This window comes from Egretta garzetta, unplaced genomic scaffold, assembly GCF_000687185.1.
Source record: "Egretta garzetta isolate BGI_Z169 unplaced genomic scaffold, ASM68718v1 scaffold304, whole genome shotgun sequence".
Lineage (NCBI taxonomy): Eukaryota > Metazoa > Chordata > Aves > Pelecaniformes > Ardeidae > Egretta > Egretta garzetta.
In genome coordinates, this window is record NW_009259421.1 from 743,969 (window position 1) to 758,963 (window position 14,995).

At 38.6% G+C, this 14,995-nt stretch overlaps 1 protein-coding gene across 1 annotated transcript in view; it reads left to right on the forward strand.

The window, feature by feature from the left end:
- Positions 1-14,995, forward strand: part of HMCN1 (hemicentin 1) — a 174,676-nt gene that overhangs the window by 25,972 nt on the left and 133,709 nt on the right. The window contains 5 exon segments of the mRNA XM_009636917.1: positions 1,947-2,067; positions 2,633-2,896; positions 3,161-3,305; positions 7,447-7,568; positions 12,339-12,614. Of these exon segments, the coding sequence (XP_009635212.1) occupies positions 1,947-2,067; positions 2,633-2,896; positions 3,161-3,305; positions 7,447-7,568; positions 12,339-12,614 (928 nt within the window).

A 14,995-nucleotide genomic window follows, 5' to 3' on the forward strand; every position in this document is an offset into this window, starting at 1 on the left:
ACACTAATGTACAATACCAGTGATCCATGTTAAACTACAAATAATGAAAAGAGACTTGACAAAGATAAGTCCTTTGAGATGATAATTCATTCTTAGATGTTTGCATAAGACTGCCAGCTCCTAGGCAAGACAATGATGCATTTATTGTTACTAGTAAATGGAAAAAAATTATAAGTTAATCTAGCTTTAAAAGTTCACAAGTATCCGAAGGTCTGAATAATTCATAAACAGAAATAATTTCTCAATGCATTTTTCTCTGAATTGTTTACTCTGCTTTACTCACTAGCTTGTTTTGTTTGCACTAAGATTTTTAAGGCTGTGACTAAAGACTTAAAAAGAACTTTGTGAAAAGTTCAATCACGCCATAAATTCCTTATACAGATGCGTAAAACTGTAAAAAAAAAATTGTCACTGCATTTGTCTAATGAAATTTTAACTGCCAATTAACACTTGATAACATGAGTTGTTTGGCACACTTAAATATTTGTGTTGTTAACAGCTGGTTTATATAAAAAAGGCTTTAGTAGTGATTTTTCTGAGGTGAAAGGCTAACCAAATAGAAGCAAATAAAGGTTGTTTTAATCAGATAGACATCAATTTGTCATAGTGTCTAAATGGCTGTCCCATGGCAGTTAGCTGTAAGAAACAACTGTTTGATATTCACATGCAGCTGTACCAAAGTGGTTACTAAACTGAAGGAATTATGTGTTTGAGAATTGATCAGGTAGATAAAGCTCAGTGGAATTATTTCATTTTAATACTCATTTTCTTTCACATTGCAAGTCTTGTGTGCTGTATAGTCTCTCTGAACAAAATCTCGGAGTAGGTTCTACTAACTGTGGATTTGATCTTGGCATAATGTATCTCCAATATCATTCTTCATAGCCTTTTGAAGATTTTTTTTTTTTTTTCCTGCTGTTCTGGTTGAATTGTCCATGGGTTTGTCAGTGTTAAGTCTGTAAAAATTGAACTCTGTGCTCAGTGCAGTGCAGCAGTGATTTTCCCCCCCCACCCCACCCCTCCCACATGTGAAGGGGGAGGACAAAAAGCCTTGGATTCCTGTGCACTCTTGGCAAGTAGCAGTTGTCCTTTTCTTTCTCAGCACAGCATGATAGTAAGCAACTTTTAAGAAGGTAACTCAAAATAATTGTGGGAATAAGGACTTGTATAAAAGCTACTGTACCCTCAGACAACATAAAGCTAAGGCTTTTCAAGAATGGGTGGGCAGGTGGGGTTCATCTGTAATGCGTTTTTTGCTGGTTGAACCAGAATGGCAAGGTGGGGGAGTGGTGGTGGTGGAGAATAGAGGCGAGAGGTGCTTCTGTGTCTTCTGCTTTCCAATGGAAACCTTGGCTGGGAAAGAGAAGAACCTTTAATATACAGGATTGATTGAGGTTGGTCTGTATTTGCCACTTGTTTCATGATATGCAGTGCCTATGGTGTTTGCATATGCCTCACAGGTAAAATTAGTTTTGTGCATATTTAAAAGGGAACTTATTAATAAATAAAAAGGTAAGATAAATTACTGTAGCGCTGGAGGTTGTTTATATATTATCAGCAGAAATTTTACACTCATTTTTCTGTTGACTTGTGTTTCAATCACTGTTTTGTAATATACTTTATAATGGTCAAAATCCCAACTTCCAGACAGTCTCCCATTACAGTCACTGGCATGTGACAGGTAGCTGTTAAACTTGTGTTTGTGTTGTGATTTACGTCTGAGATAAATTGGCTCTTTTTGCTGACGCTACGATTGTAGGGTGCACTTGCTAAATGTAAAGCTTTATTTAGAGGCATTTTTACTTACAACTTTTGAAGTAAGTCTCACTTCTGTCTTCTTTTCAATGAAAGATGAAGTCTATCTACTGAACTCAGTGGTTGGATCAGAAACTTTGTAACTCCTGAAATGCTAATTATCCATCTGGGGTTTCACTCTGCTTTTTCAGACCTCGAGCAGTGGAAGGCACTCTGTTCGGATCACAGGTCTCAGCACTATTGACTTTCGTGCTGGGTTTTCTAGGAGGCCAACATTAGACTTTAAAAAAACATCCAGCAGACCGGTGCAAGGTTTGTTTCCATTTTATTCCAACAATAACCATTTTCAGGCCCCCAAAATCAAGTAGAACTCTATGATGATCTCTCTGGTGAACTTTGTGATAAAACTGGGCCTGCTGTTGGTTGGTTCTTGGGCCTTGAATGTGTGAGAGCAGCCAACATTCCTGTTTTTTCATACTATAGTTTTTTTTTGTATTAGCTTTGGTTTTTTATGTCACATAAGTCCAGATATTTTTAGGTATGAAATGCCTCAAAACTGCAACTCTGTTTCTGTTAATTTTGGAGCTTCAGAAAAAGCTCTTGGCTCTAGAGTATGGTGAGGAGTTAATAAAGAGGCTGCTATTTCAGAAACACCTGTTGGAAATCAGTAATTTAAACCCTAATCAGTGGTGTGTCTCCTGACAGCTAATAAGCAGAGCACAGCTTAACACATCTTATTTTTTTTGCTACTTGGTGAGTAGGGGTTGAGACTGAATAGTGCATTCATGGGGTGGTGGGCCATACATATGGAATTAAACCTTTTTTAATTATTTGGGGGGGTTTAGCACTTAAAATAGCATGTTTCTGTTTTTTCTAGGGATTCCTACCTTCGTGCTGCTAAATACCACAGGGATCTGTCTTCCAGCTAGAGTAGACAGACTGGAACTTCTGAGTATTACAGGGGAACTTCTTAAGACCTTGCCTGTGAAATACTACCCTGACAGAAAGCCCTATGGCCTATGGAATATTTCAGACTTCATTCCACCAGATGAAGCTTTTTTTGTTAAAATAATGGGCTACGACAAGGATGATTATCTTTTTCAGAGAGTTTCAAGTGTTTCATTTTCTAGCATTACCCCTGGTAAGAGATTTTTAAGTTGAATTGAATGTACATTTGTCACACCTGAATCAGTTAAAATATCTAATATGTTTTTATAACTTACACAAATACTTTCTGTGCTGTTTCCTTCCAAAGTTCTATGTCTAGGCTGTGATGGACAAGTTAATGTTATTATCTACGAAGTATAACTTTGTCAGAAATTGTATTTCCTTTTATTAAAAAGAAAAGCTAGGATATATGTCAGTAGCTATTAATCATCTTTTGGGGAATATTTGCTTTCTTCAGATGCTCCAAAAGTTACAATGCCCAGCAAGACTCCAGGATATTACTTACAGCCAGGGTCTGTTCCTTGCCATGTAGAAAGTCTTATACCTTTTACTCAGCGTTTTACTAAAAATGGTGTAAAACTAGGAGTGGATCAGTTCTTCAAGTAAGTAGTGACCTTTTTTCCCCAATACTATTTTATTTCCTATTTTCATCCTATTATTTCTATTTATTATTTACTATTATATACTACTTATATCCTATTACTTCTATTCTGTTATTTTTGGTGATATTCATTAGGGAGGCTGTAATTTATAGAGAGATTTATTTTATATATATATATATGCATATATATATATATGCATGTTTGAGGAGGGGGTACAATCTGTATAGATGATGAAATTATATAGCTCTGGCCAAAATCCCCCTCAAATGTGTGTTCTTAAATTATGATATACTTGGTCTAAAAATCTAGAAGGCAAATGCTTTTAGCTTATATTTTTAAAAGTTATATAAAATAGATCAGTAACTAGTTTTTTTCTGGAACACATCCCTTCCCCTCCTCCCCCCAATGATACATAGGTGATTATGTAACATACGTGAATTTGCGTTATTTTTAATGGCCTTTCATGGATGCTTTAAAAGTATGTCCTATGATCTACCCTAGAAAATTTTCATCTTCGAAAAAATCTCTCAAAATAGGAAAACTTACACCGAATATACCAGAAGGCTCTTCAGATTTCTGAATAGAAAATGGATTGCATGCTCTTTCTCTGTAGAATGAGATGATAAAAAATGAATTAAAATACTCCTAAAGTCCAATTTGTAATTCTGGTAGTTGAAAACAAAGGGGAAGTATGTACTAGAAAACAGTGTTGGCAGCTTCTGTTAGCCTCTTGTAAAGCCTGAAGCACTTCAAGAGTAGACTGACTGAAGGCTAAGTTCTAGCATTCAATAGCAAGTACATGACTACCAAAATAAATAAATTCTGAAGCTCCCTTGTACGCTGTTGGCAGTGTGAAATGCTGCAGCTCTTCCCCCTGCTTTTGAGGTGCCATTTATATTAAGTCAGCCCTAGCACACACTTCAGAAGCTGTGTAATTTTTTCCATTCTTTAGTTATCAAACCACACTCTTCTACTCCTTGCTTTTCATGTATCCAGCACCTTTATGATTGGGCTACATTTTTCATTTTTGTATTACAGACTGGTTGAATGACCCCATCATCCAAGTTAATTTAACAAAATATATTTCAAGCCAAATATTATTGATCATAGTTAAATAAGAACTAATTTGGCTTGGCTTGTTTGCATTTTATTAGTGGCGAAGCTCCATACAGGATCTGTCCAGCTTACTTGTTTAATGCAGATTTGAGCTGTATTATTACTCTGCATTGAATGAGTTTGAGTTTTGTTTTGCTGACAAGATGTCTTCTTTACTCTTTTTTTTAATACTTCTTTCAAAAAGTAAATGGTTTGTAAGTTAAATATTTTAGTTCTAGCATGACAGTTCTCTATGTGAAAGTACTATTAGATTGAATATAGGTTAAGGGTTCTTGAAGTGAACATACTTGGAAATTTTTTTTGCTTTGATTCCAGAGGTAGTGTCAGGTGTAATAGTAATTCCAAATTTTAAATTAATAACGTGTAAGAAAAAAACTTCTCTACAACAGCAACAGCTTTGTTTTTCTAGATTTCTGCATCCTGTGGCGGTCTAGTAAGAAAACTTGGATTTTGATTAATATCCTAGTGCATTTCTGACAAGTCTGATCTAGGAGACCAAGAACAGTAGTTAAGCACCTCATTCCAGTGGGAAATCAGTGGGAACTGAGCACTAATGTGTCTTTAAAATCTGTTCTGTATTGTAAATGGCAGATCCAACCAACCCTGCAAAGAGCAGAACCAGCAAAAATTGTGTGTGAGATTCTGACAAGAAATTTAGTTAGCTAAAATAATAGTAATAATAAAATCCCTAAATCAACTGATACTTGTGGTTGTTAGGCAAGTCTAGTGTCTGATTTGCTAAACCATACAGAATATATTCCTCCAAACTATGTGATTAACTAGTGTAGTATGAGTGAATCTTAGGTTTTAGTTCATTTGTGTGGTGAGCCACAGCCCGCTGCTAGTGAGAGTTTTCCCGAGTGAAAATGTGGTGTGGAGTGTGGTGGTTTGTGGCAACTAAGAGGTGAGGTTAGATACCACGTGAATATCCCTGTGCTCTCTGCCAGCGTTTCTACACTAACTAATAACCAGGACGTGATTTGGTCTTCGGATTTTACAACTTGGCTGAGGGGCTATGTTTGTATTTTCCAAACTGGTTAGATAAGCAGCTTGATCAGCAAATTGTGTATACTGTAAAATGATTTTGGTAAATAAATTACTTGATGCTGATGGCTGCTGTGTTATGCCAATAACACATGTTGCAAAGAGCTGTGCGCAGTTACTGCTTTGTGGAGTCAGTGCCAAAGCATGCAGCAGATGCCTTGAGGTGTGTATTATTCATTGCTGCCATTGCTGTATTTAATTTTTTTTTTTTTTTTTTACTAGACCGCCGCAGGTCTCTGTTTGCCAAACTTTTGCACTCTGGACACATTTCCTTCTGTGCTTCCGTTCTCAAGGCTTCCATGTTCGACATCTGGTGTATAGCAAAAGTCAGGAATGAAGAAGAATAGGATTGCATAACTTCACTTTTAACATAATTCCCATGAAAGAGAGAAGTTTCTCACTTTTTACTTGGAATAAATGCTACCTTATTCTTTAGTGTTGGCAGCTGATGCCACTTCCATTTGCCAGCGTTGCACTCTAAAATGTCATAGATTTTATAGATGGTATGTTATCTAGAATAAGTATGAAGTCAGAGAGAATAAGTGGGAGGCCATTTAAGGTCACTGTATACTGTTTTCATTTGTTGTGTAATTGGATTCTCTGTCTCATGGTGCTACAGCATTGAACTTTCATGCATATTCCAAGCCTCTTTCTCTTGTTCTTTCTATATCCTTTAGGAGTTGATAAATCAATCTATTCAGACAAACAAAAGAGAGACAAAGGGTTCACTAATTTAGTGTTTTCCCATAATGTGGCACTTACTTGCCAAAGCTATTGCGGATATTTTAGCGCTCATCAGCTTTGTTTATATGCCATAGCAACAGGCCACAGAGAGCACTGGGACACTGCAGAAGAACGACTGTTTTGCTCATTTATGTCATCATCTGTGTGTCTGTTGTGCTGTTAGTTGTATAAAATGTGGTTTTGAGTCTTGAGAAGCTTTAGGAGTGTTTGTCTTTAAGCACATGTAACCACCAGTCAGTGTAGTTGATTTTTATTCTCTGCTTGACTTTAACATTGCATGTGATAATTAGCTTTGCCCTTGCTGTGATTTATTGAAAAACTCTGAAGTATTTCTATGGATTCCTGTTTTATTATCTTGCTCGCATCTCCTCTGCACCCCACCCTCAATTTTCAGTCTTGAATCCATCAATTCTGTCTTTGTATGTGTTGCAGTGTTTATTTTTGTATGTCTGGGCAATCGATGTACAGAATATTGGATTATTGTAGTTATTGCTGGTCAGAAGTTCAGAGATGCAGCCAGTAGAGTAGAAGTCTGAGTCCTCTTCATACCGATACTTCACATTTCGCTGGATTGTAAACGTTTGGGATGGAGGTAGTCCTTGCATTTTAAAAAGTACAAAGAGAGCTGCCTGGATATAGTCATCTTGTAGAAGGCAGATGCTGCCCGCTCCACTGCATGAGCCTAATAGTGGATTTGCATATAGAGGGGTGGAAAGAGTAAAGGATGGGGTCTCTTTTATGTGTAGCCCTTATTTGTACCTGGTATTTGAGAAGCTATGCTGAGAGGATGAATCCTTGTTCCCCTTGCTAGTAAGGGCCCCAGGTTTGGTACCACATACTGGTTTTACATAGAACCTTGTTAGTATTAAGGAAAGGTATCTTCTCAAGTAGTAAATGTAACAATAGAGTAGGAGCAGTTGAGGGAACGACTGCAAATACAGTCGGTTTAGTTATTAGGTAACTGTTGACATATGTTACCCAAAGGCGTATTTGTAGATGTGCAAGCGAGATAGTCTGCAAAACCTTATATTTCTTAATACTCATAAAAAAACCTGACAATGTGTATATCATTTCTTTAAATAAAATCCATAAAGCTAGATCCACTGTGATTCATCAGAGGGTCTGTTTTTCCTCTTAATTATTGTGAAAATCTCCTGTGTCTGTAGACAGGAAATCAAATTCTCATACCTCTTGATTCCTTCAGGAATTTAGTGAGTATGCCCTTTTCTTCCTCCAGAGAATCATCTAGCATGAGTTGGGAAATTGCTACGGTCTCCTTGTCTGATGAAGGCGTCTATGAATGTATGGCAACTAGCAGTGCAGGAACTGGACGTGCACAGACGTTTCTGGATGTATCAGGTGGGTAGTAGTCCATCCTTCGATGCTGAAGCATGGTAATACATTGTGCTGGAACATTTAACAGGCAGCAATGGCACTTGAGACCAATAAAAATATATTTAGAACTGAAAATGTATTTTAATTAATGTGTTTTTCTCACCCATGTACACCCATGTAGCTGTTTTAAATATTAACATTGGATTTGTTTTAATTAGTTCCCACTGTCAGTTGGACTTGAAGAACAGATTTGGCCTGTAGAAGCAAAGATTGAAATCTCAGAGTTCAAGTGTTCTCACTCTTATTTCAAGCTGTAGCAATTCTATGTTTACTTAATTGTGTGTGAAAAAAGTGAATAGTGTCATCCTTGTCAAGCTTTGGACATAAAAATTTGGAGTGGGAGAAAGGGAGAGAGCTGGTCTTCTGTGAAGGCAAATGTAAAGCTATGCTGCAGGAAAAATTAGGAAAAGCAGCTTATCTATGCGTGTGGATAGGTGGGTGAAAACCCTTTCCATACTACAGCAAATTTTGTCACTTAATTTTTCCACAGTTGCAATGCAGTCTGAGGGAAGGGGAAAGATAATTTCTATTTTGAAACAAAAATCCCTTCTATATAGCCTTCTGTTTCTGTTGACCAGGCATCTGTCATACAGAAGCGTAAGCTATTGCTCTTGACTAGGGAAAACACTGGAGCTCAGTCAGTTAATTTAGTGTGGCCGTGAGGATAGTAGAGCTCAGAACAGCAGTTTGAATTCAGCCTCAGGGTTTCATATAACTGCTTGAAGTTTAAGTTATCTTGTCTTTTATCTCCTGTCGTAGCTAATTCAGGCTAGTTAACCTGGAATGTGGATCACAGAATCACAAAACAATTAAGGCTGGAGTGACCTTTGGAAGGTACCTAGTCCAACTTACAGCTTCAAGAAGAATTAACTTCCAGGCTTGATCGCGTTTCCCAGGAACTTGTCCAATGAAACTTTGAATGTCCCCAAGGGTAAAGATTTCACAAGTTCCGTGGGCAGCCTTCAGTGCTTAACTACCCCCACTAGGAAAATACTTTGCATGTCTAGTCAGAATTTCCCCTGCTGCATATTATAACCACAGACTCTTACCTTTTTTTTTTTCTCCCCTTTGTGTGTGTGCCCTGAGAAGACTTTGACTCTGTATTCTCTAAAACAACCCACTCAGTAGTTGAAGAGGGTGACTATATATCCCTTCACCTTCTCTTTTCCAGGCAAAGATGCTCTTCTCACTGCAGTATGAGCAAAGTTTGTAGAGAAACAGCCCTCTTAAACCAAGTGGTAAATTTGAGGAGAAGGACATCCATTTAGTCACACAAAGTACTCAAGTAGAATAGAACAGTAACATCAATACTTACCCAAGTCCTAGCTCTAGAGCACTATTTTATATTTTGGCTACAAAAATCCTTCAGGCGGATAGCGTATTCCCATATGCTTGTTTCAAACCATGTTTTGGAGGACAAGAAGCTGTTATATTCTGCCCCAGAAATTGTGGGCATAAAGATTCTTGGGCTGGAAGTTGCAACAGTCTTCCTCCTCACAGAGAAAACTGAAAAAGAATCCTAACTTTTTTCTTGTGATATTAGTAGCACTTGAAAGTCAAGAGTGACAAGGGGAAAAAAATCCCATATCCTCTCATTTACAGAGCACTGAGAGGTTGACTGAGACTGACTCACTATGTAGACAGGAGCAATTAGTTTTGTTTTGAGCCATGCAGAGGATTAATGTGAGGGAGATGCTTTGAAATCCTTGCATACGCATATTTAAAAGAAAATTACTTGAAATTTCTCCTTTAAGCAAAGTAAACAATCTTTTCAAGTATTCTTGGTTTGCTCAGCTGACAGACAGCATATCACACGTAATCCATTTTGTCAACTGCTGTGTGAAAGGTATTGGAACTGTGTCAACATTTTCTAGTTTCAGAAAAAGCCAACACTTGAGTTTGACTTTGTCTTACTAGTACTAAATCTTTAAAATGCCAAATAGCTTGTTAGCTTGTGCAGGCACCTTAACTGAAGTGCTCTGAATACACAGGATTCGACTTAGAATTTGGCTGCGGGATTGCTATGTCTGTGCACTATTGTGGTAAGAGGCTGGTGTGGTCCAAAAGATGTCATGCCCCACCAGACTGACATTCAAAAGATAAGGATTTTAGTCCTGTACTGGCTTTCATCTCTCTCTTTTCTAAGTTTCTTTAAGTAACATACTTGGTGATATGCCCATGGAAAGCTTTAGAAGATTTGTTGTTTCTCCCAAACATCCAAAACCTAAAGCGCAGGGGAGAACCTCCACGCTCAGTAAGCAAGTCTAGCTGTTCCTTGCTCTTCTCTGCATGTGTTAAAATGCACAGTTTTGGTGATAAGGGCCAGTGTCTCCATGGGGAAGGAGAGCTGTGTGAGTGACTCATTGCTATGCAGAGATCTTGCATAAAGCTTGTGAACCTCATCTGAGACCCCATGTGAGACTTAAATAAGGAGGAGTTATGGTTGGCTCTGAGCTTAGGAGTAACTTTCACCTTTAGTAAGTATAGACTTTTTTTATTCCGTTATCCTTGCTTTTCTTAGGTGATTGGTTTTTGGTGTATACTGATAAAGATTTGGTCTTGCTGTTATAGCTGTCTTATTTCTGCTAAAGCATCCCACTCAGAATATTATTCATTGCAGATCTTTATTTTTTTCAAGAACCAGCCTGAGGGAAAACAAATGGAATATATATAATGTTTTTAATGGGAATGCATAAAGTGATACATAGTGCATTTTCTTCCTCCAGCGTTTAAATGTTGCCTCCTTTATCAGTGATATCTCAAGAAGGATCAGGATGACTGCTCCTACTTTAAGCATCTGTGGTTTCAAAGTTTAATTCCAGTATAAAATTATTGTAGCTGCTTTCTTCCAGAGGTTTGATAGAAGTGTACAGATGAGTAGAATGGGAAGCAAATAATAACAAGTAGTGGAAGTTACAACATAAAATATGTACAGATAGAAAGGAGAAGATAATGAAATGTTGCCTAAGATTTGAGTAGAAACTCTTAAGGGATGTTCTAAGTGGCTGCAGCTCCAGCCTAGGAGTTCTTGCCTGGCTTCTGGAGCTTGGCCCCATGTGCCCAGGACCTGTCCCAGACCCATGCACACTGCTGCTGCTTTCCTGTTTGCACATTCATCAGTAGTGAAGCTCAGCGCATATCATAGGTGCACACAGAGGACACCGGCACAGATGGCTCCACAGGCTGCCACAGACAAGGTGCTGCCTTCAACAGCAGCTACATACAGGACTTGAATAAAGCATGGGACGGCCAACTCCCCTCCTCCCTACCTGGCAAGGGTTGAAGCTCACTAGTGAGAGAACACCCCCTTTGCTCTCTAGAGTCGCACACACATTTGCACATCCCTTGAGTACTGGCATAGCCCCTCTGTCCCCTTGATACCCCTGCCCAGATCCTGGACCCTCTTACCTGCTTCTTGCCAGCTGTTGCAGTTTAAGTTCGCTAACAAACTGCATGCGCACCCCTCTATGCACGCCTGTTTGGAGAAGGTACAGAATTGCCTGAGATCCTTCCTACTCTGGTAGCTGGTACTCAGACGCCAGTCCCTCCAGTAGCTGATGCCAAGAGCCTGAGGTGCCTACACCCCTGGTCTGACTCTAGTAGCTGACACCCAGTCTACTCACACTGGTCCTCCCAGTAGCTGGCACTTAGTCCTTGCAGGACACACACTAGGGATAGGGAGTGAGAGCACACAGAATTAAAAAAAGACTTAATAAGAAGACAGGAGACTGGTGATCAGGTGCAGGGCTCAGTCAGACAGGAGTACTAGCTAGTGATGTTTTACATGCAACAGGCCTCTTCTATGCCCCTTTCTGCCTATTCCCTTCTCTGCTACTCCCTGATTTGCTTCCCTGCATATTCCTTTATCAGTTTGCATAGCTTGACAGATTTTTGCCTTCCGCTCCCTGTCCTATCTGGGACTCCCAGGTTTGTGTCCTTATCAGTTGCAAAGTCCAGGTTGGCTGCTCTTTGAAATGGTGCTCGTAGCTTCTTGATAGCCCTTCGATTGGCATGATGAAGTTTGTTTCTTGTCGTTGTCTCTGATATTGTTTGTCAGGTTTGTGTCTCTGTATACTGTGTTTATTACCCTCCCCTCTCCCCCCTCTTTTCTTTATCCTATTTGGCAAGGTCCTTGATCAGGTAAACTTAAGGAAACAGATGCTCTCTCCTTCCACGTTCCCTTATAGAAACCGTCGTGGAAAGAAGTTAATAATGTGAAGAGCAGCTGTTGACTTGGTTTCACTGTTGCTGTTAGATGAGCTTGCTAGTAATGTGCTGGGTTTTTTTCCACGTACAAGCCTGTGAAAATCTAGTGTGTAGCTCAGATTCCACCATGTGTGGTGACACCTGAGTCAGAGATCAGACTCTCAGACCCAGTGGTGGTCCTGTCTCTTCCTTCTGTTGCTGTGGCTCTCTGATCTCTTGTTGGCTTTCCCCAGTGCAAGATGACATCAAAGGACACAGTGCTCTACATATGCTCTCGTACGTGATGTGATCTCTCATCCTATGTGGCACAGTAGTTTTGGCCTAAATTAGGTGTGTTCTTGTGATGTAAGCTCCTGTCAGGTAGCTTAGCATCAGGGAATGAGGATGCTGCCCTGGGTTCTGTTAAACCAATATTACTTTTTTTTACTATAGTTTACTTGAAGTTGTTTGTCAAGAATCCACAAATGAAGCAAAGGTTCCCAAATATTTTTCTCTTATTTTGTTCTTTATTCTGCTCTTTTTACACAGAGCCTCCGCCCATGATTCAGGTTCCTAATAATGTCACAGTTGTCCCTGGTGAAGGAGCCATCTTGACCTGCCTAACTTTAAGCACAGTGCGTTACAATCTCACCTGGCAGAGAAATGGCAGGGACGTGAGGCTTAAGGAGCCCCTGCGAATAAGGATGATGAGCAACCTGTCTTTAGAGGTAAAGACTGTAAAGCTCACGGATGCTGGCAAGTACAACTGCATCGCTTCTAATGAGGGTGGATCTACCACAGCATCGGTCTTCCTTATGGTGCAAGGTAATAAGGAAACTTGGAGTTAAACTTACGCTGTCACAGTTCGTATTTTCTTTATCTTGTGAGCTGTCTCTCTTAGTAACTTCTGTATTTTATTTATGCCTGTTGATAAGACTGCGTGGAGACCAACAGAACATTATGTAGTTCTTCCTCATTTTAAAATGGCAATGGGAGTCACCAAACAGCACTAGTGCACATTTTGCGAGGTTGCCTTGTGCTGAGTGTCTCTCTGAGCTGTGGTTTGATCCTCCTCCTATAACTGCCAGTTTGACTGCTCTACAAGTGAATGGAGCCTGAGGTAGTTTTGTTGTTAGTGTCTGCTAAAGAGTAGAGCACAGAAATAGCTGCACACATGCACATACCGCTCCCCAGTACTTGTAGCCAAGTTTTACTTTGAGAAAATTTACAGGCTGGCTATATGGATTATTTTTATTTTTTTCCAGTGAAACTATAACTATAGTTACATACGTGTAACTAAACTGATAAAAGTTTGTGTTCATCTGGATTATTTTATATCTCTTTATAACAGAATAGTGCTTCTGAGTTTTTCTGTGTATTATCTTACTGTTTCTGTTTTATAGTTCCAGTCAATACAAGCTAAGAACTAATCACAGTGTTATGAAGGGCTAGATTTTATGAAGACAAGAACTTAAAAAATATGTCAGAACTGAAAACGGACAGCATGGGTGAGACCAAACATGGTCTAGGTCTGTGCTATTGCTTCATACCAGGAAAATTTTTTTCAAAAGAATATGTATAAATGCAGTAATTTGTCTGGGAGCAAATCCTTTTAAAATTTGAAAGTAGTGCAGGTTTCTCTGTGTTTCCCTTCATCATGTGGAGGTTTGAACCTTTTTGTTCCTAGCTGCCTGTCTGTGACTAAGAAGAGACAGAACTCAAAATGTTTTAGAAGGAAAACCATTCTGTCTACTTGTAGATGACTCCAACAGGATTTCTGCTTCCTGGTGATACTGGGTCATATTCTGTGCAGAGTGGGTAGCTCACTAACTTTACTGCTGTAATTCTAGTACTTTAACTAATGGAAGACTTGAATTATGGAAAAAAAATAAAATTCAATGGAATTGCCTGGCTTAAGGTGTTGCAAAACAGAGGAAGGTCAGAAATGGAGTTGTAACACTTTCTAATGGCATATAATTTTTCTCAAAGGAAGACAATATTGGTTTACCAAGGTGGAACAAGTAGGTGTGCAATCGATTATGTAGGACCTATTAAAAAATACAGCAGAATGAAATGCTTCTTCATTGATCTGTTTGAATTACTCTTAGATGGCTACAGCAGAATTATAAATGTTAAATTTCTAGCAAGGCTGAAGGGAAAAAAAGCCATGAAAAAACATCAACCCCTGTACATTTGGAAACCTTAGTTTTAAATTCTACAGGATTTTTCCATCAAGACACTCATTCAAGCATGTCAAAGGCAGCAAGAGAAGTATCCCCCTTCCTCGTTCTTCTCTGCTGGGATTTAGATTTTGCTCCTCAAGGTCTGTAGACCAGCTGGGAGCTTTAACACAATGACCAAATTTCTTCTGATAGTGTTTTTTTTTTTTTTTTTAATATAGTAAAGCTGAAGATGTTCCTCCTGCCACAACAGAATATTGATTTTCAAATCACTTATATATTTAGAATGGTTATGTCAAATAGTTGGACATTATGTTTTGGCTGGTGTGCTGACAGCTTTAAAACATGTCTGAGATAACCCTCTTGGACAGTTTAGACAGGCTTAATTGAGAGTCTGAGATGTGTTTTCTTTCAGTTCTGATAAAGATGCTTAGAACAGAATAAATATGTAGGAAATGCTAAGCTGCAACTGAATTGAGATTTCTTCAGTAATGCCTGCCTCTTTTTGTTTGGAAAAAGCAATCCACTGCCGACATTTTCAAATGGCTATATGCAGAAGCTGAATGGTATCAGGATGGTAGTTATTATTTATTAAATTATTATTAGTAGGTAGGTAGTTATATATTAAGTTATTTCTGTCAGGTTTTGGAGGTAGTCTGGTGTGTGATTATGCCATGTACAACCTGTAGTGCTTGTTAGGGTCTAGAATAGTATTCAAAAAGCACTTTATATTTGACAGCAAAAGAGTAAAGTATTTGGCTTATGTAAGAAGCAAAAGCTTTATAGGAATACCATTATTAAGATTCTGAAGAAGGACATTTGAAGTCTTGTTGATAGATTAAGATGGGTTCATGCTTTGTGTAGTTGCAAGTAATTCAGAATGTCAAATTAAATTAATATTGAAGTCCTTTATTATTGTTGGGACAGTTCCATGTAGATCTCCCCCTTTTTTTTTTGGAGTGGGAGTTAAGGCAGAGAGAACAAATGTTGATAGCTCTAAAAATAACCCAGCATCTGCTTTACTGC